General features: G+C 46.8%; 6 protein-coding genes across 8 annotated transcripts; 1 reads left to right on the forward strand and 5 right to left on the reverse strand.

Annotated features, from left to right (window-relative positions):
- Positions 1–8,370: 8,370 nt before the first annotated feature.
- LOC9650239 (protein LOW PSII ACCUMULATION 3, chloroplastic) lies at positions 8,371–9,916 on the reverse strand. 2 transcript variants are annotated; one of them, XM_002992001.2, is made up of 8 exons: positions 9,696–9,916; positions 9,581–9,628; positions 9,496–9,535; positions 9,296–9,396; positions 9,049–9,241; positions 8,880–8,978; positions 8,707–8,824; positions 8,371–8,636 (listed from the first exon to the last, which is right to left on the reverse strand). In XM_002992001.2, the coding sequence occupies exons 1-8, from the start codon at positions 9,864–9,866 to the stop codon at positions 8,495–8,497; spliced, it is 912 nt and encodes a 303-aa protein (XP_002992047.1). In that variant the 5' UTR covers positions 9,867–9,916; the 3' UTR covers positions 8,371–8,494. The 2 variants fall into 2 exon arrangements, with proteins under 2 accessions (XP_002992047.1, XP_024521529.1); XM_024665761.1 differs by having other exon boundaries at positions 8,707–8,978.
- On the forward strand, positions 9,904–12,111 carry LOC9650240 (protein NAR1). The gene is made up of 10 exons (XM_024665760.1): positions 9,904–10,036; positions 10,097–10,212; positions 10,268–10,424; positions 10,472–10,628; positions 10,684–10,810; positions 10,875–11,031; positions 11,089–11,138; positions 11,203–11,371; positions 11,427–11,645; positions 11,702–12,111. The coding sequence occupies exons 1-10, from the start codon at positions 9,941–9,943 to the stop codon at positions 11,852–11,854; spliced, it is 1,401 nt and encodes a 466-aa protein (XP_024521528.1). The 5' UTR covers positions 9,904–9,940; the 3' UTR covers positions 11,855–12,111.
- LOC112343005 lies at positions 11,817–12,941 on the reverse strand. Of its 2 annotated transcripts, XM_024665764.1 has the most exons (7): positions 12,812–12,941; positions 12,726–12,762; positions 12,389–12,682; positions 12,297–12,342; positions 12,137–12,240; positions 12,011–12,078; positions 11,817–11,959 (listed from the first exon to the last, which is right to left on the reverse strand). In XM_024665764.1, exons 1-7 carry the CDS (start codon positions 12,922–12,924, stop codon positions 11,905–11,907), a joined length of 717 nt encoding a protein of 238 aa, XP_024521532.1. In that variant the 5' UTR covers positions 12,925–12,941; the 3' UTR covers positions 11,817–11,904. The 2 variants fall into 2 exon arrangements, with proteins under 2 accessions (XP_024521532.1, XP_024521531.1); XM_024665763.1 differs by having other exon boundaries at positions 11,817–12,078.
- Position 12,942: 1 nt separating this feature from the next.
- On the reverse strand, positions 12,943–17,124 carry LOC9650214. Its single transcript, XM_002992002.2, has 25 exons — positions 17,060–17,124; positions 16,719–16,988; positions 16,454–16,668; positions 16,284–16,392; positions 16,129–16,230; positions 16,015–16,074; positions 15,884–15,962; positions 15,688–15,835; positions 15,506–15,629; positions 15,268–15,451; positions 15,178–15,206; positions 14,979–15,127; positions 14,825–14,921; positions 14,673–14,768; positions 14,572–14,624; positions 14,393–14,516; positions 14,277–14,339; positions 14,163–14,222; positions 13,951–14,112; positions 13,828–13,901; positions 13,679–13,772; positions 13,484–13,620; positions 13,348–13,428; positions 13,177–13,282; positions 12,943–13,115 (listed from the first exon to the last, which is right to left on the reverse strand). Exons 2-25 carry the CDS (start codon positions 16,896–16,898, stop codon positions 13,047–13,049), a joined length of 2,595 nt encoding a protein of 864 aa, XP_002992048.1. The 5' UTR covers positions 16,899–16,988; positions 17,060–17,124; the 3' UTR covers positions 12,943–13,046.
- A 781-nt stretch (positions 17,125–17,905) lies between these two features.
- LOC9650241 (protein NUCLEAR FUSION DEFECTIVE 4) lies at positions 17,906–20,419 on the reverse strand. Its single transcript, XM_002992003.2, has 3 exons — positions 19,845–20,419; positions 18,638–19,584; positions 17,906–18,573 (listed from the first exon to the last, which is right to left on the reverse strand). Exons 1-3 carry the CDS (start codon positions 20,175–20,177, stop codon positions 18,027–18,029), a joined length of 1,827 nt encoding a protein of 608 aa, XP_002992049.1. The 5' UTR covers positions 20,178–20,419; the 3' UTR covers positions 17,906–18,026.
- A 332-nt stretch (positions 20,420–20,751) lies between these two features.
- Positions 20,752–23,513, reverse strand: LOC112343014 (protein NUCLEAR FUSION DEFECTIVE 4-like). Its single transcript, XM_024665784.1, has 3 exons — positions 22,999–23,513; positions 21,767–22,728; positions 20,752–21,614 (listed from the first exon to the last, which is right to left on the reverse strand). Exons 1-3 carry the CDS (start codon positions 23,503–23,505, stop codon positions 21,074–21,076), a joined length of 2,010 nt encoding a protein of 669 aa, XP_024521552.1. The 5' UTR covers positions 23,506–23,513; the 3' UTR covers positions 20,752–21,073.
- Positions 23,514–23,532: the final 19 nt, after the last annotated feature.

The raw sequence follows: 23,532 nt of genomic DNA on the forward strand, positions 1-23,532 counted from the left end.
GTCGGAAAATTTCCCTGAATACCAGTTTTGCCATGTCCTCGCCCGAAAACTCCTTGGTACATGGCAAGAAGTGCGCCATCTTTGTGAAGCGATCCACCACGACTAAAATGCTGTTGAAGCCTCCAGAACTCGGAAGATCACTCAAGAAATCCATGGAGATGGATTCCCAAGGACCTGAAGGGACCGGAAGGGAACGAAGCAAACCTGAAGGAAGGTGGCGAGGTACCTTATTCCGGGCACAAGTGTCACAGGAGGTAACAAAAGCTTTGATGTAGTCGTCCATGTGAGGCCACCAAAAGTCCCGTGCAACTAGCTCATAGGTTTTCGCAATGCCGAAGTGACCAGCAGCCGGGCTATCGTGGCACGCCATCAGAATCAACCTTCGAGCATCACCTTCAGGAACGTAAAGCTGCTCCCCACGGTACAATAAGCCATCTAAGAACTCGAACTCGTCAAATCGCCGGCAGTCGGGAGTCACTGGGTGTCCAGCCTGAAGATGGGGAAAAATGTCGCTAGCGAGATCATCGGATTGAAGATCGTTTCTGATTGCATCCATCAAGGAGGAGTCCTGAGGGGCCAGGGAAATTGCCATAACTTGAAGCCGATCAGGACCGAGGATAACTTGATCCTGTTGATCGAAGGCAGGATTACCAGGCCTGAGACTGAGATAGGAGCGCCTTGAAAGAGCATCAGGAAGGCCTTGAAACTTTCCAGGTCTGTACTTGATAACAAAGTCAAACCGACTCAGGAATTGTGCCCACCTTGCTTGACGACGGCTTAAAACTCGGGAAGTGGCAAAGTACTCGAGATTTTTGTGATCCGTCCAGACTGTTGTTTGATGGCTCGCCCCCTCCAAGAAACGGCGCCACTCTCCAAAGGAATCCACGATGGCAAGAAGCTCCTTGTCGTGGATTTCGTAATTGATCTCCGCAGGCTGGAATTTCCGAGAATGGAAAGCGACCGGATGAAGTTTGTGATCCGCTCCGAGTTGAGATAGCACAGCACCAATGGCAAAGTCGGAGGCGTCAGCCTCGATGAAGAAAGGTTGTGAGGAATCAGCATGGATCAAGACAGGAGCAGAACTGAAGGCCGCCTTGAGTGTGTCGAAAGCCTGCTGGGCAGCAGCAGACCAAGAGAAGGAAACATCCTTGCGAGTGAGATGTGTGAGAGGAAGGACAATGTCAGAGTAGTGATCAATGAATTTGCGGTAGAAGTTGGCGAAGCCAAGGAAAACCTGAACGTCTGACATTGATTGTGGAGGCTCCCATTCGAGAATAGTCTTGACTTTTGCAGGATCCATCGTGATACCCTCAGGAGTGACAATGTACCCAAGGAACTCCACAGACTACTGATCAAAGGAACATTTCTCAAGCTTCGCGTATAGGCCGTGTTCTCGCAGCTTCGCTAGCACCTTGCGAACATGTTCGTCATGCTCCTCCTGAGTTTTTGAGTAGATGAGGATGTCATCGAGGTAGACGATCACCATCTGATCAAGAAACTCCCGAAAAACATCGTTCGCCATGTGTTGGAAAACCGCTGGAGCATTTGTCAAGCCAAATGGCATGACAGTGTACTCGAAGTGGCCATAGCGGGTTCGGAACGCAGTCTTCCATTCATCACCAGGCCGGATCCGGATCAGGTTGTATGCTCCACGGAGGTCGATCTTGGTGAAGAAGCGGGCACCGCTGAGGCGTTCTAACAGGTCCGAGATCAGGGGCAGTGGATAACGGTTCCGAACAGTCACCTTGTTCAAACCTCGGTAGTCGATGACTAGCCGCAAGCTCCCATCCTTCTTCTTGACAAAGAAGACAGACGCTCCAGCCGGGGACTGCGAATGCTGAATGTAGCCCGAGGCAAGGTTCTCATCCACGTACTCTTTGAGGGCCTTAAGCTCGGACGGGGATAACCCGTAGATAGGCCCCCACGGAGGTGACGCTCCTTCCTGTAAATCAATGGGACAATCATAAGGCCGATGAACAGGCAGTACACTAGCTTTTTTCTTGTCAAACACATCCCCAAAATCATGATACTTCTCAGGAAGACTGACAGGAGAAACATGCAAAGCAAAAAGAAAAAGAGGTTCTTCATGAAGGAGTTCTTTCATAGTGATTGTGGAGATAGGAGGAGGAGTACCGACTAAATGGAATGATGAGACGAGGATACTGTCCAGTGTAATATGGAAGAGAGAAAAAAGAAGAGGATGAAAACTGCGTAGAGTCAGGAACAGAACCCCGACTTGAGTTTAGGGAACTTTTCCTGATTCGGACTCGATGAACACCAGGGGAAGCCGTGGGAGATGGTGATGTGGGAGAGATGAGCTGTAAGTCCTTCCAACAAATCTGAGGCTGATGTAGTTGGAACCAAGGAAGACCGAGCACCACAGAGGAAGACTTGCTGTTGATGATGTTGAAGGCGATATCGGTGACGGTGGACCCGATGTGTACTCGAACGGGCAACATTTCCCTAAGTCCAGAAGATGGAGACACAAAATGCCCGCCGATGCCTTCAACCCTCAGATCCCATATGGTAGGAGAAAGAGGAACGTGATGTCGGGCAGCAAAGTCCGTGTCCATGAAGCAGGAAGTTGCACCCGAGTCTAGTAGCGCCAAAGCCTTGAGTCCTGATTGTCCGGTGAAAGAAAGGAGACATGGGACGCGGAAGTTGCGGGAATTGGTGGTGGCTTTGATGAAAGGTGGTGAGGAGCTTGATAAGGAAGAAAAGTGATTTTTATTTGGGGAGTCCAAACAGACAGCTCCTACTCTGTTTGGACAGGGTCGTTTCCCGACTGCAACAGTGGTGGACTTTGAGGCAGAGTGAACTCGAGCAATCGGGGAGGCTTCCTGGGACACACAGCTGCTTTGTGATTAGGATCAGCACAGTAGAGGCAAAGATTATGAGATATTCGACGTTGCCTCTCAGCAGGACTCAACTTCCCTCTAATGAGTCGGGGAGTACCAGAAATATCCATCGGGACCGGAGCAGTAGGTTCAGGACTATGCCCCGAAGACTCAAGCTGGGATTCCTGAGTCTGGGACGGAAAAACAGCGGCGCGGCAACTTTCCTGACGACGTTCAAAGAGACGATTGTCACATCGAACAGCTTTGTTGATGGCGTCCGACAGGTCCTTGGGATCCTCCATGGTGAGCAACAAATCCTTGACACCGTTGTTGAGGCCGAAACGAAATTGGTCAATCAGGGCCCGCTCATCCCACTGAGTGTCCAAGGCAAGGAGTTGGAACTCTGCAGCGTAGATCGAGGCAGGACGAGACCCCTGAGAGAGACGTCTCATCTTTGTGGTAGCAGCCCGAACCCGATCCGTCTCGCCAAAACATGCTTCGAGCTTCTCTTTGAACAATTGAAGATCCATCAGCTCCGGAACCACGACCCCTTTCATGCTCTTCTCCAGAAGAGGAGAAAACCATGACAAAGCTGCACCCTCGAGCAACGTCCCAATCGCGCCGATTTGAGACTCGGGAGTGGGGTACCGCCGATGTTGAAGTGCAAAGATCAGCTCCATTTGATTCAAAAATCCACGAAGCTCCGAACGCTTGCCTGAAAATTTCGCCGGGAAACTCACCTTCGGTTCAGGAACTTTGCTGGATCCTTGAGCCGAAAGTGAAGCAAGCTCCTGCTGCATGCGAAGAAGGGTCGCCTTCAGCTCGGTATTCTCAGACTGGATTTTTGCAAGGACTTCGGCAAAGAAATCAGGATGGCTTGGAGACTCCATTGGCAAGAAGAAAGAAAAGAAAGGGGGGAAAAGACAAAGGCAATCAAATAATCAAAACAAGCTAAAAAAAAAGCAAAAAACACAATCTGAATCAAACTGTCAAGACCCCCAACAAGATCAAGACTGGAAAATGCTAAAGACAAAGAGAAAAAGCTAGTGAAAACAAAGAAGAGGCCTTAGACTGGTGTTGATTCAGATTGTGGAGAAATGGAACAAGGCTAACCTATATATACTATAGGTTGATGAAGCTCCACCACTCTTGGATCGAGGACAGCCTAAATACAGCTGAGGTCGAGGAGGTGCCACATCATCATCAGGAATGTGGCTCGAGACTCAGGAATCGGGAAGTGTCTCGAGAGTCAGGAATAGGGAAGTGTCTCGAGAGTCAGGAATAGAGAAGTGTCTCGAGAGTCAGGAATGTGGTCTGCAGGTCAGGAATCCGGCGAGAGTCAGGAATGTGGCAAGAATTGGGGGATTCCTGACAAGTGTTTTGGCTTCACATTGGATTTTGAAAATGGTTGAAAAAGAGTGTTAGTGCAATATGGATATTTGAAGATATGGTCTTTGTGATCAAGCCTTGGATGTTCATTTTGCATTTTGCGAATGTCAGTGTTGGATGTCAGAAAATGAGCAAAAATGTTCGATGTTTAGACATACTGTTGGGTCATAAAAATTTGTGTTAAGGTAAACCTTTGTGAAGTTGTTAATAGGAAGAAGTTGGTTGAGTCTTGAAAGTTTGCATTGTTAGACTAAGAGTCATTCTTTCTCTAGGATGGAAAATTTTCACAAATTTTATTAAACTTTTCCAATGACTAATCTGTTGATCACTTTGCTCAAAAACCATTTTGTTTTCATAAGCGAGTACAAGTTAGTGAAGGGGTTGAAGTTGACTTCGGTTAGCTTAAACCTTAGTAGGTAGTTTGTATGATGTAAACCGAAAAAGACGCTAACCTTTGGGGTTAAGGCAATTGAGTTAGATAAAGTTTAGAATTGGTGTAGAAGAGTGTCTATTGCACTTTTCTAGAAAGGTGACCCTTACACCTTTCTTTCATAGCATTGTGCTTGGTGGTAGGTTGCATTTTGCATTTTGTTACACTCTATGAGAGTAGTGAGCTCTCATTGATCTTGACTTGGTCTTGGTAGTCTTGTACTTTGGCTGAGAATAATGATGTCCAACTTAGTTATTTGAAGTTAAGATGTTGGTACCCATACTATAGCTTTGTTTATGAGGAGGTTATGTACCAATATGAGTCCATCTCATGATCTTCACTTTAGTTTCGACTGAGTGTTGATCATGCATAGATAGCCTCTTCAAGGCATGCTCAGAGATATTGACTAGATGTGTTGGTGAGCTTATTATGGTTGAGCTAGATTCGAGTGGTCATTTAGATCATGTTTGTCTATGAACCTTTATTTTGTATCTAAGGTATTACATTTATGTTGGACAAGTGTATGACTCAATGATGAGAGTTTAGTGTTTGGGTCTTGTGAAGGCAAGTTGAAGAATGATTGTTAGTTGCTTTGTGACTAGTGATTACTTGTAAACTTCGTCAAAGACTATTAACACTTGCTTTGCTTGATAATGATTTTGTAGTGATAGGCTTGTTTTACTGATTGGTGTTGTAGACGATCGTGTTGTTAGACTTACAAAGGTTTTCCATGTTAGCATGTCAACTCTACCTCTGTCGATATCCTTTGGTTGTGTTTAGTCCATGGTGTTGGATTTCATGGAATCTTAGATGTGGTGAATCACTCCTTGATAATATGTTATTTGAAACTGAATATTGTTGAAGGATTAATCTCAAATACTAACTAAAGTATCTTCAACTTTAGCTAACTTAGTTGTTAAAGAGTTTTGAGTGGTAATTCACTCTTGCTTTTTACTAGCTTTGTGATGTTGATGGCATTAAAAGGGTGCCTTGTCGTTGACACTATTGCTATTGAAATTCGAGTGAAATGAGATGTCTTTCCATATGATTGATATTGACTTTCATTGGTCTTGATAAAGATACTGTTGATAATTTGGTTGTAGCTTTTTGTTATTAACATTTGTACAATTGTTAATTAGCAATTGTATTGGCGTTCAAATAAACTGAGTGGCAAGTTGAGTTAGTTGTGTTTTAGATGAGATTACTTAGTAGAGGTTGAGCTTTAACTTGTCCTTAAAAAGTGATTCAATTATGAACTATGCTAGCTTTAAGGTATATGAGAATAATATCTCGCCCAGTCAAGGTGGTCAAGCCTGCATTGGACAAATTGCAATAGGGTAAGCAATTGTAAACTGTACGTGTAGATATTCAGCTTATTGGACTACCAATAACCTTGAGCCTTGTACAACTATACGGCCGAGATGCAATCATGTATCGCAAGAAGCTCCATGTTGAGTGGAGATTGTCGACGATAGGGCTCCCGTTTTGCACCAGCTGTTCTCCTGTGGGACTTGTACCGCCATGCCCATCCCTTTGTGGGACTCCTCTCCAGACAGGAAGTAGATGCCGTACCCTGCCAAGAGCGATTCTTTATCGAAGGATATCAATGAATACATTCCAAGGAGATGATGCTTTTATTTCATCAAGTCCTTGCTCACAAGTACAAATGGTAATGGCCCATTTCTCCCATGGCTTTCCTAATCTTACTCCTACACCGCTACACCTTGTTCATGATGCACGCTTCAACACCAGCTTTGCACTTGAGAGCCATCATCATGTGTACTAAGTTTTGGGGCCCCAAGTTCCAAATATATAGAATCCTTGACTAAAGGTTCAGCAGCCTACAAGAAACAAAGAGATGGATGGACAATGAAAAAGTGAAAAGAGTAGAGACAAGGAGCTCACTAGATGAAAGGCTTCGACTGCAGTGTCCCTTTTCGCAATCTCTCCACTTGATCAAGCTTCCACCAGTTAACTCGTAAGTGCTTCAAATATTAGCAAATGGAGAAACAAAGTCTTTCCTCTTGTATAAAGGACGTGGTTCTCGCCATTAATTGGGGACTCATGTCTTTGTTCTTCCACACAGTTGTCTGATCCGGCCCCTGGGTCGCAGTCTTTAAACCATGTCTCTGCCTGGAAGATGCAGTTCCCGGGTAGGGCAAGCACATTCTGGAGGGAATGAGCGAGCCCGTGCCCGGGAACGGCCTTAACAAGCTGTGGCGAGACCATTAACAGACACATGGAATAATGTTATTGGAGGATGAAAGGGTTCTCTAGAACCTGGCAGCTGGCAGCTGGGTTCTGAAGAACCTAGCAGTTGTCAGCCACGTTCTCGTAGAGAACCTGACTCGATCTGACGGCTGCCAACAATTGGATCAAGTTAATGGGCAAGCCACAGCCCGTTAAGGGAGAATCAGAAATAGATCAAGACTAAAACTATTTTCTCACCTCCCTGAACTGTCAGAACATCGCCATTTGAGCGACAATTCCTGTAGAAAAGTGAGGTTGAAAGATGAAAGGGACAGATTGCACCGATCCTCAGGATCATTTGTACCCGAGAGCGATGTGAATTGTCCACCGTGTTTGTTTGTGCCTTCTCTTCTGGGCAGTGACCGCGACGGTGAAAAGATGGGAGCGACAATGGATGGGCAAAGGATGTATGTTGAAGCTCGCAGCTAATTGACAAGGCAAGGGATTTATCTCGCTTGTCAGATTTCTGTTTCCAACATTGAGCTTTTACTACAGAGAAGTCCAAGAGTTACTCACGATTCTCTCAATTCTCGCTCCGGCCAGAAGTGGAGCAGCAATCGAGCTGCAGTACCACCTCCCTGATGACCAAATAACAAGGAACTCTAGGAAGCTAACCGGGAGAGCTAGGAAGAAAATCAACAGCTCTTACTACTGGGAATGATCGGTGGAAGCGAGGAGAACTCGTCCTTCAATCAAACAAAGAATATAAACTTTCTTTTCACTCCTCAAGACAGGAAGTTATATACCCAGTATGAACCGACCCACACAGAATCCACATTTCCTACATTGGGTCGTAAAGCTCTCAAGAACCAAATGAGCTGAGATTGTTTACCTGTTTGATCCAGCAGCAGCAATCTAGGTCCCTCAAATTCACCGGGCGAATCTCTGGCCACCTCGAGAATCGCAATTGTGTTGTAGGAGCTCATCATGGATGTCATAGCGATGGGAGCGGCCGCGGTGGCCTCCAAAGCTCCACCGAGAAGTCCCTCTTGCGCTTGGACGAGGACGCGGCATTGGCGACAAGACGGGCATCTGGGCGATGCTACTGGAATCGTCGGCAATGGAAGTGGATTAGCACGGCCATAGCAATGTCATTTCATTAAAATAACTATCCAACGTTTAAGGCCTAAATTCAGGCCATCTTACCTGGAGCAAACGAAACGTGTCGCACTAGTGGATTGAAATTATCAACTACATCATCACTGGAGACTGTGAATTGGATCAAATGTTTGCAGACCGATTATTTCTCTTTGTTTTTTCGTGATCTCTTCTTCGAATTGTTTAACAGTGTTGAACCTTAGCTTTCAAAAACTTCGGGTCGGAGTAGTTCTCGCTTGCTTGTATTCATCGTGCCTGGAAGACAACGCCACTAAGAACACAGCCCCGATACACTCTAAAGAAAAACCTCACCTCATGATGCTTAGTACGAGGGCTTTCCCGAATTCTCAGGGCGAATCGTCAGCATTTTTGTTCCCAGCGGGAAGATCTTGCACGGCTTCGAGGCCAATGCTGATAATTTCCTTGTAAAGGCCTTCCATAGCACGAAAGGGAAGCTATCAAATCGCCCTCTCGTCAATATACACATCTGTCACACACGTTCGGATACTCCATATTGGAACGGCAGTATCTCAAGCGCGACTGTTTTCAGAGAAGGCATGGTTTCCTGTGAGTGAATGCAAACCATTTCTCCCTCTACGGATCTGAGAACTTGCCAAGGCCCGGGATAAGCTCTGCAAAAAAACTCGTCAGAATCACAAGTTACCAACACAAAACATAGAAATCCTAAGCAGTGACACTTACCTGAATAGCGTCCCTGCAAATCGTCCCTTGAAGTTGTGTATGTAATAAACAGTCTCGAAGTCCGGAAGGAAAGTCTTGGCGAGAGCCCCTAGTTTCGGATAGAAAAACGGCGGATAATCTGAGAAAAAAGCTCGCTAAGGCAAACCAAAATATTGAAAGGTCTTTAAGGATACACCCGTTTCGGATCTTGTCCAGATCTCCGTTGATAACTATTATCGGGCATCCACTTTCCTTCGCAGACTCTCTGTAGAGCTCTTCAACCGCAAGCATTTCTAGAAAACAAAGAATAGAGAAGAATAGAGAAAAGTATAAGCAAAAAAATTATTAAAAAAATCATCAGACCATTGGGGTTGAAGAATGGATACGCCACAACAAACGTTGCATCTGTTGGTCTTGTGCGCTCGGACATTTTCACCTTCTTGCCGAGTCCAATATCATCCCACGGCGATGGTTTCGTCAAGTAGTCCAGCTTATACATGCTTCCATCAAACACGCCGCTCTTGGCTATGTTCATCTCGGCCAGCTCCGGAAAAAACTACACATCAAATCCAAGTTTCATCTTCTTTCTTCCTTGCTACGTGAAACTCACCACTCGAGTCCGTGGAGCCTTCTCCCCGGTGAACATCCCAGCACAGAATTTCTGGACAATTTCCATGCTTATGTTCATCTCAATACCACCCTCTTCGTCTCCTGTAAGAAAGTCCCACATGAATAGAGCAGAAGAAATCGAAAAGAGAACAAAAGATTCTTACACTTGTCACAGAAACTAGCGAGTTTCAGATCAATCACCTGAAACGGTGTTGAGTCCAGCCGGTGGAACTTCAACTTCCTAGGAAGAACATCAAAGAAAAGAGCAAAGAGAAGAATTCCATACCAGAAGTTTCTTGGAGTCGTCAAGAGCAGCCTGACAAGCGTCTTGTGCCTTTCAAGTAAACAACTCATGAGAAAATCTCTCTCCCGGCCTAGAACAAAAGATTTCCAAGAGATACCTGTTTGACCATCTCAATGTAATCCGATGGAAATGGAACACTGCCCACATTCCCATCCCTAGAAGCGCGCAAGATTCTCCAGCTCAATTTTTCCCGCCGCGGGCGAAGATCACGGCATCGTCGGAGAGGGCAAGCACAGATCCTCCAAGCAGTAGTAGGAGCCGATAGCATTTTGCCGGCAAATAACTTCTCCCTAGCTTAGAACCCTTATTTCTTCTCTCTGTTTTTAGGGTTTATCAGTCACAATGGGCTTCTCCACCGCCTTGAAGCTCGCGGATCTCAACGACTTCATCGCGCCATCGCAGGCTTGCGTCGTATCGCTCAACAGCAAGAAGATCGAGGTGAGCTATGGTGCTATAAGAAATTCCACTAGAATTTCACGGATTTTTCGTTTCGCACAGGATGACGGTGGAAGCGTCAAAATTCACTCGCGAGTTCCTTCCAGCTTCGATCAAACGAAAAATGTAGCCGTGGAGAAGCCAGTCAAAGTGACGCTTCACGATTGCTTAGCTTGCAGGTGTGGATCCAAAGCTCTTGCTTTCGTTTTTACATATGTGTTTTTCTTTGCGCAGTGGCTGTATCACGTCGGCCGAGACCGTGATGCTGGAGCATCAAAGCATCGAAGAGTTTCTAAATCGTCTCTCGGACAGCGGCAAGAGTGTGATCGTCTCGCTATCTCCACAGTCGAGAGCATCACTGGCAGCTTACTACGGCTTGTCGCAACTTCAAGTAAGTCCAAGTCGGAGAATTTCTCCTAGCCTAGTAACGCGTCACAGGTTTTCAGAAAACTTACAGGCTTTCTCAAATCTCTCGGTGTCAAAGCCGTCTTTGACACCAGCTGCAGCAGAGATTTATCCCTCATCGAATCGTGTGTGGAGTTCGTTAATCGCTACAAAGAGAGACAACTTCCTGTGGTGACTTCTGCGTGTCCAGGTAGGCTGTTCAAAGCTTGTCACACTTGTGTGCTTATCGCGCCCCGGTTTTCTAGGATGGATTTGCTACGCAGAGAAAACGCTTGATGCAGAAATTCTTCCTTACATTAGTAGAGTAAAGAGTCCACAGCAGGCTATGGGTGCTGTGTTAAAGCGGCATGCGTGTTATGCTTTGGGCCTCAGGTTCGTGGCTTTCGAGACCGGAGATCTCGTAATCTTACTTTTGGTTTTCTTTTCGTTGTTCTAGACCGGAGGATGTATATCATGTTACAGTGATGCCTTGTTATGACAAGAAGCTGGAAGCTTCTCGGGACGACTTTATATTCGCTCTAGAGAACGGGGCCTCTGGCCTTGCGGAAGTTGATTCAGTGCTAACCTCGGGAGAAATTTTGGATCTTCTTCAAGTGAGTCTTTGATAAGAGGTCCTTTTTATGAACATACTGAATTGTTTCTCTTCACAGTCTAGAGATATTGACTTCATGTCACTTGAGGAGCAGCCACTGGACAAACTGTAAGTTCCATTTCACTACGTTTTTTTCTTCTTCTCGACAAAGCTCTCATGTCTCGTAGTGCAGTCTTACAAATGTAGACGAACAAGGCCATTTGTACGGTGTTCCCGGCGGCTCTGGAGGATACGCCGAGTGTGTGTTTAAATACGCCGCGAAGCACCTCTTTGGAGCAGAGCCTGATCGCGTGGAGTTTCAAGTTGTCAGAAATGCCGACTTTCGGGAAGTCAAGCTGGAGGTTTGTGCCGTTTCTTTATTCCTCAATCGCTTCGATCTAACGTTCAGGCTCCCAGGTGGATGGAGAGGTTCGATTGAAATTTGCTCTTGCATATGGCTTTCGAAACATTCAGAACCTCGTACGCAAGATCCGGCTAAAGAAATGCGAGTACCAGTACGTAGAGATCATGGCATGTCCTTCGGGGTGCTTGAATGGTGGTGGACAAATCAAACCAAAGGAAGGACAGTCTGCCAAGGAGCTCATCCAAAATCTGGAGAGCGCTTACTTGCAAGAGGTACTTCCTTTTCATGCTTTATATTCTTTTGCTCAAATCTCTGTTTGGGATTGCAGGTAGAGATGAAGGATCCCTTTGATAACCCCATTGTAAAATCTCTATACGACTCTTGGCTTGGAGAACCTGCGTCACTGAGCTCTAAGCGAGTACTGTCCACCGAGTATCATCACAGAGAGAAGAATGTCACTAGCCAGTTAGCAAATTGGTGAAAAGGGATGTACATTTTTTATCGAGAACGTTGCTGATATGTCGAGCCTGATCAGCACAACTCCTTGGACGATGGTTGTCCTTTCACAAAATGGCGGCATTGGAACCTGTAGTTACAGCAAGCTTGGACAAGAACTTTACGAAAGTAGTTCCAGTACCAGATTTTCTCGCTGTTAGCTTCTTCTAGGCTTTCTCCTCGTAGGAAGTCGATTGATATCTCAGATGCCTACACGAGAAACAAGGAAAAAGAATTGTCAAAGGCATGAGGAAACTTTTGCAAGAACCTTGGCGGAATTCCACGTAAATGCTCTTTTGGGAAGAAAGTTCTCTGACAGTGTTGGCATGAACTCTGGGGAAGCTTTTACAAGAAGAAATAGCTTCGTCGGCCCTGCCAAAGGAATGAGAACAAGAATATGGATTTAAAAGTCACTGCGAAAGCTCTACCTGCGACTTTCTCCGTGATACCACTCGACAGAAGCTCTCGAATCATCTGCGATGAGACCATTTCTTAGAATAAACAAGAAGAAAAGTAGTACCTTTGTCGTGAGCTGCTTGAGATCGATCTTTGTTTTCTCCGCCGACGACGAAGAATCCGACAGTTCTCCAAAGTTCTTCAATCTGTAAACTACCTGTGGCCGCGCGACGTTGGATCCGATGAGAAGCACAATCTCCACAACACCTGGGGCAGTGCTGTTGATCGCGCTCTCTACCGCCACCATCAGCCTCTCGACGCAATCCAAGAACTTGTGGAGCTTCTTTGTCTTTCGGACGAATCTTTGCAAGTTCTTGCCGAGCGATTTGCGGGTCGTTTCGTCACGAACACTCCCTTCCTGCATCTGTACTAAGGCTTCTGCAAAGAAAGAGTGAGCTCACCATGCCTCGCAGCTCAATTTGCATCTGATCAAATGTCCTGCGATCGATCAAATGATGATGAGATCACACAGGAAAACTGCTTGTACCTCGGCATTTGCTGGTGCATGTAGAGGACGAAGGCGATGAGCTCCCTGGCCAGAAACCCTAGCACCTGGCCGTCGAGGGCGCCATAGCCGAGAGAAATATCGACGCGCGCCATTTTGCTCACGCCCTAGGCTTTCAAAATGGGAATCCAATGGATATCCTTCTTCGCATATCCTATGAATATGCTTTTATTACAAGGTATATTTTATAAGATGTCTCTCTGTTTTTTTTCGTCACCTATGCCGTAGGGAAGCTCCTGTAAGGGTTTCCCAACGCTGCCGCGTTCCCAGAGCGGGAGAAAACAATCTTGTAGCGCTGCGTGTCAGTAAAAAGAAAAGAAAAGAACAACTTCTAAGGGTTTGCGTACCTGTAAGTTTCCTAGAGTGCACGTCAGAAATCCTGCTGCGCAGTAAATAAAGTAGTAGTCCCATTTGCGCATGAAGCTCTCACTAAAGCCGAGCTTGGCTATTTCACTGCAAAGACAAAAGGAGAAGAGTAAGGGATTGAGACGTAATCGAGCCGGAAACAAGTAGCATGCCTTGTTTTGGAGTTGAAGTTTCTTCGCCAGCACATTAGAGTCTGGTAGTAGTGCAGGCCAATGTTCTCCAGATGCTCCACACTGCATTCCAAAGCCCATGAGAATGCGTCCAGCCAGCCTCTTACTTCTTACTTACCATAGCGAAGATGCACGGAACATCGCTGCAGTCAGTGCTGCCAAGCAAGGTAAAGAACCGCCGGGGAAAATGTACTCTTTGATGAACTCTGAGCTCCTCCTGAGCTCGTCGTATCTTTCTTCGGGGACGGTGATCACCTTAATGGACAGCAACCATTGAGTTTTGCTCCAATGATCATATAACTTTTTGAAGTACCTGAATAACAGCGAGACCATCCTCAGCAAGCAAGTAGTCACACTTTGCGAAGAACTCGTCGTAGTATTCAGGCCCGACTGCTTCCATCATTTCACTGAAAGAGTTTAAGACAATAGAAATCAGGTGGTTTATATAAGGCGGTATCTCACCATGAAATGATCCTGTTGTATTTCTTGCATCCTTCAAGGCAACGATAGTCGCATAGCTTCAGCGTGATCTTGTCCTGTGACAGATGATCATAAGAAAAATGAGATAAACCAACACAAGTATACCTCCAAGCGTTCTTGCGTAACAAGTTGCTTAGCAAAAGCAAGCTGTTCTTCAGACAAGCTTATTCCCGTGTACTTGCATCCCGTTCTACGCACAACTTCTACAGCCATGCTTCCCCATCCAAAGCCAATCTCAAGAACTTCGTGGCTGTTATCGATCCTGGCCTGTTCAAAGTACTTTAGAAACAAAAACGGGAATCGGGGTACATGTGCACCTTATCGATCAGATGGTGGATCTTCCTCAGCTGCGCATCCTTAAGCGGCTCCTCCGGTCCCTGATAATATTCACAGTTAGATTACAGTGGGACACACACACATAAACTTATTACCTTGAATATAGCGCAAGAGTATGTCATAGTCTCGTCTAAGAAGAGACTGAACATCTCATTGCTCTAAACAAGACCGTTGTTACAACGAAATTTAGACGCGAGCTAATCAAACATACCAAGTCGTAGTGCTCGGAAATGTTTTTCCGAGCATTCACAATAGAGTTGTTTCGAAGCTTATGCTTAAGGTAAGCGACAGCGGAACCAAACGCTGCTGTTAAAATAGGAGGAGTCCACCAGCCTCTGAGAAACACAATAAAGCTAGTAACATGCCCATAAGTAAATTTACAAAGGTTACCTCTTTTCATCCTTGAGAGATTTCAGCATCCAGTCTCTATTCTTGATTATTATCTGCACGAGAAAAAATTTGACACAGAAGAAAATAAAATAAAATTATACGAGCAGTAGGTTGAGCAATCCATTTTGCGAATCTATGCATGTAAAATCTCCATCCATGTAAGCTTCTGCGAGTCCTAAGTCAGATCTCGTTGCGATCTAAGAAAACGCAATCTAGTTAAGAAAAATAAAAGAAACCACGAAACAATGCTTACCTTCCAGTAAAAATCTGGATGGTGAATCCTCAACTTGCTTGTCAAGTCGCAATCCTTCCCGACGAAGTCTAGAATCGTTCCACCGGCTTCAATAAATCTGTATACATCCAGTTAGCATACCTTTCCGATGAAATAAAGAACAAAGAAGCTCAACTGAAGCTTGCCGAAAACAATGTACTTCTGAAGAAACTTTGTCACTTCTCTTCTTGCTTGACTTTGGCACCACGTAAAATTCAACTGCTTTACGTTCGATAAAGCCTGGTACTTCGCTCCTAATAATGAATTAGCCGCAGCCATGCCTGCCTGCGTCATTCAAAATATGAATAGCAAGAAAAAGTAAACACGCAGCAAACCTTTAGTCCGTCCTCGTGAAAACCATAGCCTGCACTTACAATCACATTTTGTCAGGTAACTCCGCTCTGTTGATCACCAAAGTCTCTCACCTTGATAAGCGCCTGCAAACCAGATTTTTCTTGCGCCTTGTATTGTGTCCAGTTCCTTAAGTGCCGTGGCTGCACCGGGAGATGGCACGGGATGTCCTGTTCGCCACTTGGAAATCAAATTCTTGGGAGGCCTTGGAGGATTGAGAGTAACTAAATACGGTTTGCCTTCTGTATCACCGAGGTTCTGCAAGGAAAAGAGTTGGAAGTGTTTATTCATTTCAGAATACTAATCCCATACCTGAAGAAGATTCAACCAGTACGTGACGCAGACACGCCCTTGCACGCTTCCTAAAAAATTCCACGCACTCCATGCAGCGGTACTTTTAGGCATTAAAGCTCGATCTCTATGCAGGTAGATGTCGCTGCAACAGAAGAAGCATAAAAGCTGGCCCAATAGAATTTTGTTTTCTTTGAAAGTACCTGTAGCTGTATTGAAATGCGCCAAGAAGTCGTCGCTCGTCAAAAGTTGCAGTTTCTCCTAGCAAAGTGAGAGCATCCGGAGCATGAGCGGCAACCAGACAAGTGTCGTACACGACTTTTTCTCCGCTCTCCAATATCAGTTTGACACCTGCATCTTATTCTGGCTGAAAAGTTAGAAAAGTAAATATGTTGTTACCTCCTTCGGTGCTTGATATTCTGGAGACAGCACATCCCAACCGCAATTCGCAGCCCATTTTCGTTAGCTCTGCGACAATCTACTGTACTAATGAGATCAGAAGATGGTAAAAAAAAAATGCAAACTTTTACCTTTTCCACGTACTTAATTGATCGGTCCTTGACAGTTAACCACTGGGGCCTTCCAAATATCTGACAAGACAATGGATCACACCACTTTTTATTCGTTCGTCACTCCTGAACTACCTGAAGGAGGTGATGATTTCTGCAAAAGGTGAGAATGCTGGCCGCAGAGAAGCCCAAGACTTGCTCAGAAGAACAAGACCAAATTGAAGCACACACGGGAATCTGAAACACGGCATCAAGTAAGCCAAAGACCTTAGCGATGGTAAATATTGTACCAGATAGCAGTCTCGGAATTTTTCAGAGTAGCCATGAAGTTGAAGGAAGGAGCCAAGAGTCTGATTGGGATCAACAGCGTCGTCCCCCTGTTCCAGCTTATTTAGATAGCTGGAAAACTGCTTAGTAACGGCTGCAAGCTCGCGATTGTAGATAAAAGCGAGAAACTTACTTGAGAACGTCGTCCTGGAACTTGACAATTTCCCGAATCATTCTCAGGAAGTACGGGTTGACAAGGTTGGATTTCTGTGCAAAGACTGCTGCCAGTCCGGTGCTTCCCCACTCGCAGCCTTTACCCCCATCGAGGCTCACAGAGAATGACATGTCGGAGGTTTCCATGTCCACTCCCAGTTCGTCAAACAGAGAAACCATGTTGGGATAAGTCACCTGGTGCATCAAACGCATCACTCACACATATGCAAATGAGAGATTCTTACTTGATTGAAAACCATGAAGCCGAGGTCCACAGCAATCCCATTCGCATCCTCCGTGCGTGCGTGACCTCCAAAGTAGTTCTCCTTTTCGTAGAGGACAACCTCATGACATCCGGCTTTGCACAGAGTGTAGGCCGCTACAAGCCCGGAAACACCAGCTCCAATGACTGCAATTCTCTTCATCCTTTTCGCCCCTCCTTGCCCTGTTCTCAATGTCAGAGCTTCCCGCTACGAGCACTTCTTGCGGATTTCGAGCTGCTGCTCACTGGTCATCTTTCATGTTAGAAGAAAAACAAAAAGGTTCAGACACGACGCGATTATGAATATGCAACTTGGGTCTGTACCATAAAAACCAACGAGAGCATCCCGACACTTAGAAACTGCCTGGCGATGCTCCTATGACAGAAAACCTTTTTGCCACATGAGAGACCTTTGAAAAAAAGAACAAAAGAAAACAAGACAAGAGAGAAAAAATTACAAAAAAAAAAAAAAAACAAGATCGATAAAGAGAAACGAAGAAGAAGAAAGCAGACAAGGAAGAAGGCAAGTGGTAGGGAGCAGACGAGATAAGGCAGGGGTGGCTGTGAGGCTCAGCAAGATCCACAATTCAACATAAACAGAAGAAACCAGCAATGAAAATGCAGGGAAGAAAAAAATGGTACCTGGAAGCAGTTCTTTTCTTTCTTTTTCGTGCTGCTGTGGTGCTGATGTGAAGAACGTGGCCAACCCATGCCCCATACTGAAAGTGTGTCGTTGTCCGCTATAAGTAATCATCTTTGACCCGTGATGCTCGACTCCGCCAACCTGTTGGGATGGGAGTCCGGATTTGCTGCAAATCTTTCAGAAATTTACCTGTACTGTGCACTTGCGTCAATTTGAACAGGCCGAGGTGGAGCCCTCTCAAGGTGTTCTATATAAACTTTCCTGATGTTGATTCGTGCGTCCTGATTACGAATGAACAGAGTGAGAAGCATTCTTGGCATGGAGCAACTTACGTGATGTGTTTGTTCTGCGCGGCAAGATGCAGATTTGGACTTAAGCCACAGACATTTCAGAATCTTGGTCCTGAAAAAACAAAAAGTCAAGTTTGTGCGCAAAAGGGACCAGTTAGCTTACTTGGAGTCATTGAACTCTTGCGCTCAAACGAAGTCTTCAAACAAGCATGAATTCTTGGCCTTCTAAAAGATGGATTAATTAAACGAGCATTGAAGCTTTTCCTGATTAAACGAACTCTCTTTGGTACACTGGGAAGGCTTCCACGACCATATAGACCGCGAAGCTCGCACACGCAAATTACAAAACAACAAGTCGCTACTTAAGCCTCGTCTCAGTTTCCTCCGCAATCGATCCTAGCTGGTCGCTCTGTTGCTGTTGCGGCAGCTGCTTTCCATATAAACCGGCATAGACTCGCATCGTTCTCCTCACCAGGAGCATGCACAGCCCGGAGCCGAGTATGCAAACTCCCATGAGTATCAAGAACGTCATCCTGAAGCACACGGCCCCCTTGCAATGCAGCCCGTTGTTCTGGCCGCCGTGGTGGTGATGGTCCCTGTGTCGCATTCCGAATTGCTTCTCGGCTTCACTGTCGTAGATGCTGCCGGCGATCACCCCGGAGAAGAGCAGCGACGCAAGAGGATTCGCTACCGTGAGGAAGTTGTAGAGGCTTCCAAAGTTTTTCAGGCCGAAAAGCTCCGAGACGGTAGAAGGCGCAATGGCCCAGTGCGCACCGTAACCCAGGCCAACCAGTAGCGAGCCAATGTACAACGAGGCAGGCCAAGCCATCGCATAAAAAAAGTGTCCGACTGCCATGACCAGTTGAGCACCAGCGAGTACCAAGGGCCGAGGATATGCATAATCTCTAAAACACGTAAGAAAACATTAGTGTTATAATACACAAACTCAAAGAAAGTGTTTTCCTGTACCTGACAACCCACTCGGAGACGAATCCACCGCCAACGCGTCCCAAAAAGTTCCATATGCTCATCATGGACACGAAGATGTGAGCATTTGGATAACCCTGTGCCTGTCCCATTTGTCCAAGGTTGTCAATGGCCGTGACGCCCGAGCCAGCTCCACAAAAGAGGGCGAAGAACATGAGTAGGAAATCAGCCTTCACGAGAGCTTGCCTTAGTGTGAAGTCCTCACCACGGCGAGGACCTTTTCTTCTCTTCACCTTGATAGCTCCCTCCGCTACGGCTCGGTACAAGTTGGACTGCATTCTCTGAAGCTTGGCATGAACCACGCGTTCCGGAAGAGCTCTCGCAGCGCGCTTCTCGTCCTCGAGCTCGCTGAAGTATGGATCATAGACTGGAGCATCGGTTGCTTGACTTGAGCCAGCACCGGCCTCTGCTTGAACCAGAGGCTCCGTCAACTTCGCTTCTTGAAGCTGCTGCGTTTCCAGCTTCAAAGGTATCGCCAGTGGTAGCACTATCAAGATAAACATGCCAAGAGCAAATATCCCCGTCACCAGCTTGCTAACGTCCAGGAGGTCTTGAACCAGCAGCACCACCAACAAGTACCCAGCCATGATCAAGCAGAGGTTGTAGATAAACCCCAGGTTGACGGCTTCCTCCTTATCCTTCTCTTCGCAAGTGACGGGTGCTTCGGTCTCGATTGGACGTATGATCGGCATCACGAGCAGTCCAACAAAGACCGGAGCAACGGCAACGAGCAGGATAAATGCGGCTTGATTCGGAGAGAGTAGAGCTCCATACACCAACGTGAAGATGGCTCCGCAGAGACCCGTGAATCCTTTAAGAATCCCGACGACTGGACCCCGGTTCCTGGGAAAGTTGCGCACCGACGAGACTAGAGCAACCGTGTTGAAATAAGTCTCTCCATTGGTACCAACGAACATGAGCACGCACATCTACAAACCAAAACAAAGATAGAATTGTCTAAGCGTTAAAACGATCTCGCTAGCAACCAAAACGCCTATATGAACTACGAGACAATCGTCAGCCATGCAAACGTTTCACAAAAAAAAGAGAACGAAGAACCAATTAAAAAAACCTCGAAACTGTCGATGGATCCTGGAAGCCAAGACAAAACGATCAACAGTAACTCCCTCCTATGGCAAGCAAACAAATCCATCCAAATCCAGCCAGGTCGATGCGTACGTATACGTACCAGCCAGAAGAAAGATGGAAGCGCCGGGTTCGTCACGATGAGCCAAATGCCTCCATAACCGACGAAATTCTGCAAGCTCCCCAAGAACACGAGACCCCAGGGAGGGATCACATCCGAGAGGGAGCCCGCAAAAATCCCCACGCTGTCGCCCATGTCCTTGGCCACGCCCAGGATGTTCATCTGCTTCTGGTTGAAATGTAGCCTGCTCTTGATCAATGGCGAGTAGCTGCCATAGACGTATCCCACCCCCGCGCACGCCTGGATCCAGATCGACGCCACAAGAACCAGCCATCGGCTGTTCCAAACGCTTCGATGCTGCCGCGATAGCTTCATGGTGTGATCGATCCCCCTCTCTGCCTCTCAAAATCTCGCGAAAATCCCTCTTCCTGACGATCAGACCCTATCGCCCCACCGCATTCCAAGGAAGACGAATCGATCACGCAAAAAGGAGGCGCCGCCCCGGCATTCGATGCGCCGTGGCTCCGAAATACGCCAGAGGACAAGCAACCGATCGATCGTCCCGTGGATCGGATCAAACGGGAAGAAGGCGACGAGGATGAGCAACACATGGAAAATAAAGACACCTAAATCACCACCACTACACCACTCTAGTTCACTTTTCACCTTGCGTGAATAGTAACGCACTTTTACATGCGATGGGAATGTCGAACACGTTTTTTTTTCCGGTGGGGCGTTCCAAAAGGTAAAACAGCGTATTATTTTATGTATTAGTGACAAAGCCTGATTAACCACAAACAACACACACCAACATTGTCCTTTGGACGCTCTTGGCGACTTGCACAGAAGGAGACAACGTTTGACAACACGGGCGATCGTATCTCCAGTTCAAATGGATGAGGCTAGCTTCTCGGTGTCTCGGCCGGCCGATTGATCCATCGCGAACGAAAGAAACCAATCTCTCCAAGTTTACTTTCATTTTTTTTCTGTCGGCAAGATCAAAGTGGTCCCTCGAAAAAAGCGGAGACAACATCTCATAAAGATCTTCACGTACAAACAAGAGGTCGTAGAAATCGAAAATAAATGCCAACGTGCCAGAAATCTCTAAAGCCACTGCTCGTTTTCCACTCGCAAGCGCCAGTAGTCTTTCAAGTCGCGCCGAGTCCATCTCCTTCTTCGAGGGTTTTTTCGAGCTTATGTAGACAGACCATCTCCCCAAACTCTTATAGAGCTCAAACTCCTGGCCTCACGCTTGTAGCTCGTCTACATAGTCAAGCTTCCTCCTCGATAATCGTTTTCATGTTTCCACTATTCTCAGCTCTACTCGCCTGAGACCCCTGTTCTTGTTCCTGCTGTTTCCCATACAGTCCAGCGTAAACCGGCACCGTTCTCTTCACCAGGAGCATGCAAAGCCCGAAGCCAAAGATGCAAACTCCCATGAGGATGAGAAAGGTGAGCCTGAAGCACACCGCTCCTTCGCACAGCAGGCCATCCTTGAAATCCTCCGGCCTCCCGTGGAGCTGTTTGGCGGCCTCGTTGTCGTAGACGCTGCCGGCGAGGACTCCAGAGAAGAGAATCGTCCCTAGCGGAATCGAGACGGTGAGAAAGTTGTAGAAGCTGCCAAAGTTCTTGAGGCCGAAGAGCTCCGACACCGCCGACGGGAAGGCAGCCCAGTGCATACCGTAGCTCAGTCCCACCAGCAAAGAACCAACGTAAAGTGACAACGGCCAGGCCGTCGCGTAGAAGAGATGGCCGAATGCCATTAGGAGCTGAGCCACAGCCAGCACGCATGGCCTTGGATAAGCATATTCTCTAAATTGAAAAAGCAACAAGCAAACTTGTAAGTTTACGTCAGGTCCAGGAAAGAACAAACATAAAGAAACAGAGTACGTATGTAAACAAGCAAACTTGCAAGATCATCTCCAGGAAAGAACAAACAGAGAGAAACAAAGTAGTAATAGTACCTGACAATCCACTCCGAAACAAAGCCTCCGGAAACTCGTCCCAGGAAGTTCCATATGCTGATCATCGAGACAAACATATGAGCGTTGGAGTAGCCCTGTGCTTGTCCCATTTGCCCGAGGTTGTCTATGGCTGTCAAGCCTGAGCCGCATCCACAGAAGAGAATTCCAAACATGAGAAGAAAGTCCGCTTTCCTCAGAGCTTGAATCAGCGTGAAGTCCTCTCCGCGACGAGGTCCTTTCCTCCTCCGTTTAACTTTCACTGCTCCCTCGGCAACGGCTTTGTAGAGCTCCAATCGCATTTTCGACATCTCCTTCTTGAAGAGAGGCTCCGGAAGGCTTTTCGAGGCTCGCTTCTCGTCCTCTAGCTCGCTGAAGTAGGAGTCATAGCCCGCCAGCTTGCTGCCATCGTCTAAGCTCTGGTTTGATCCGGCTGCCTGTTGCATCAGCGGCTCTACCATCTTTCCATTGCCTTCGAAACCCACACCACCTCTGAAAAACTCGAGCTTGAGTGGTATAACCAGCGGGAGCGCAAAAAGCAGCAGCATTCCCAGGTAAAAGATGGCGGTCACAAGCTTGCTCACGTCCAAGATATCCTTGATGAGCAGTACCACGAGGAGATACGCCGCGATCACGAGGCACAAGTTGTAGATAAATCTCATGTGTTCCGATTCTTCCTTGGTGTCTTGCGGGATCCCGGAGTTTTGCAAAGGCCGGATGACCGGCATGACAATCACACCCACAATAATCGGTGCCACGGCCACGAGAAGGATGAATGCCTCCTGGTGTGGAGCCAGCAGCGCTCCATAGGCCAGCGTGAAGATTGCTCCACACAGCCCGTTGAATCCTTTGAGAATTCCCACCACGGGGCCTCTGTTCCTGGGGAAGTTACGTACCGCGGAGACGAGAGAGACGGTGTTGAAGTATGATTCTTCGTTAGTACCGACCATAATGAGCACGCACATCTGCAAGTTTAGCGCAAATCGTCAATGAACAAATTCCAGGACAATGGAACAGGACAGCTCACAAGTTTAGCGCGAATCAACGAACAACACTGGAACAAGAAAACTCGCGCCACCTTGTGAGATTAGGAAGCCAAACAAGTATTCTTCTAGAAAATAAAAACAATCAAATGCTAGACACGAGAACTTGACAATGGCAAGCAAAAACACCGAATACCAGAGGAAAAAAATGAAAAAAAGATAAAAAGAAGAAGAGATAATCGAGAAACTTACCAGCCAAATGGGCGAAGGAAGAGCCAGATTAGTGACGAGCATCCAAATCCCACCATAGCCGACTAAATTTTGTACTCCACCGAGCAAGACGAGCCCCCAGGGAGGGAGCACGGCCGACAGGGATCCGGCAAAGATCCCCACAAACGCACCGATGTCTTTGGCGACCGCGAGCGTGTTCATCTGCTTCTGGTTGTACAAGAGCCTGGCCTTGATCACCGGAGAGTAGCTCCCATAGATGTATCCCACGCCGCCGCAAGTTTGGAGCCACATTGATGCCACTAGAACCAGCCACCGGTTGCGCCAAATCCCACGTCCCGGGAGATGCTCCATAGCCTCGAACTGTAGAGATCGCGCTGCGCGAGAAGGAGATGAAGAAGAGGAGCGCCAATCTTGATTGAAATAACCCGAAGTAAATGCCATGCAAGATTTCCACCATTGCGTTTTACCGAGTAAACCAGCTTGCACAAGAAAACAAAGATGTGTCTCTTCATGGAGTGGAGGGGCCATGTACTAATGCCGGGTGGAAGCGAAACA

The sequence above is a fragment of the Selaginella moellendorffii genome, unplaced genomic scaffold, assembly GCF_000143415.4.
Source record: "Selaginella moellendorffii unplaced genomic scaffold, v1.0 SELMOscaffold_127, whole genome shotgun sequence".
Lineage (NCBI taxonomy): Eukaryota > Viridiplantae > Streptophyta > Lycopodiopsida > Selaginellales > Selaginellaceae > Selaginella > Selaginella moellendorffii.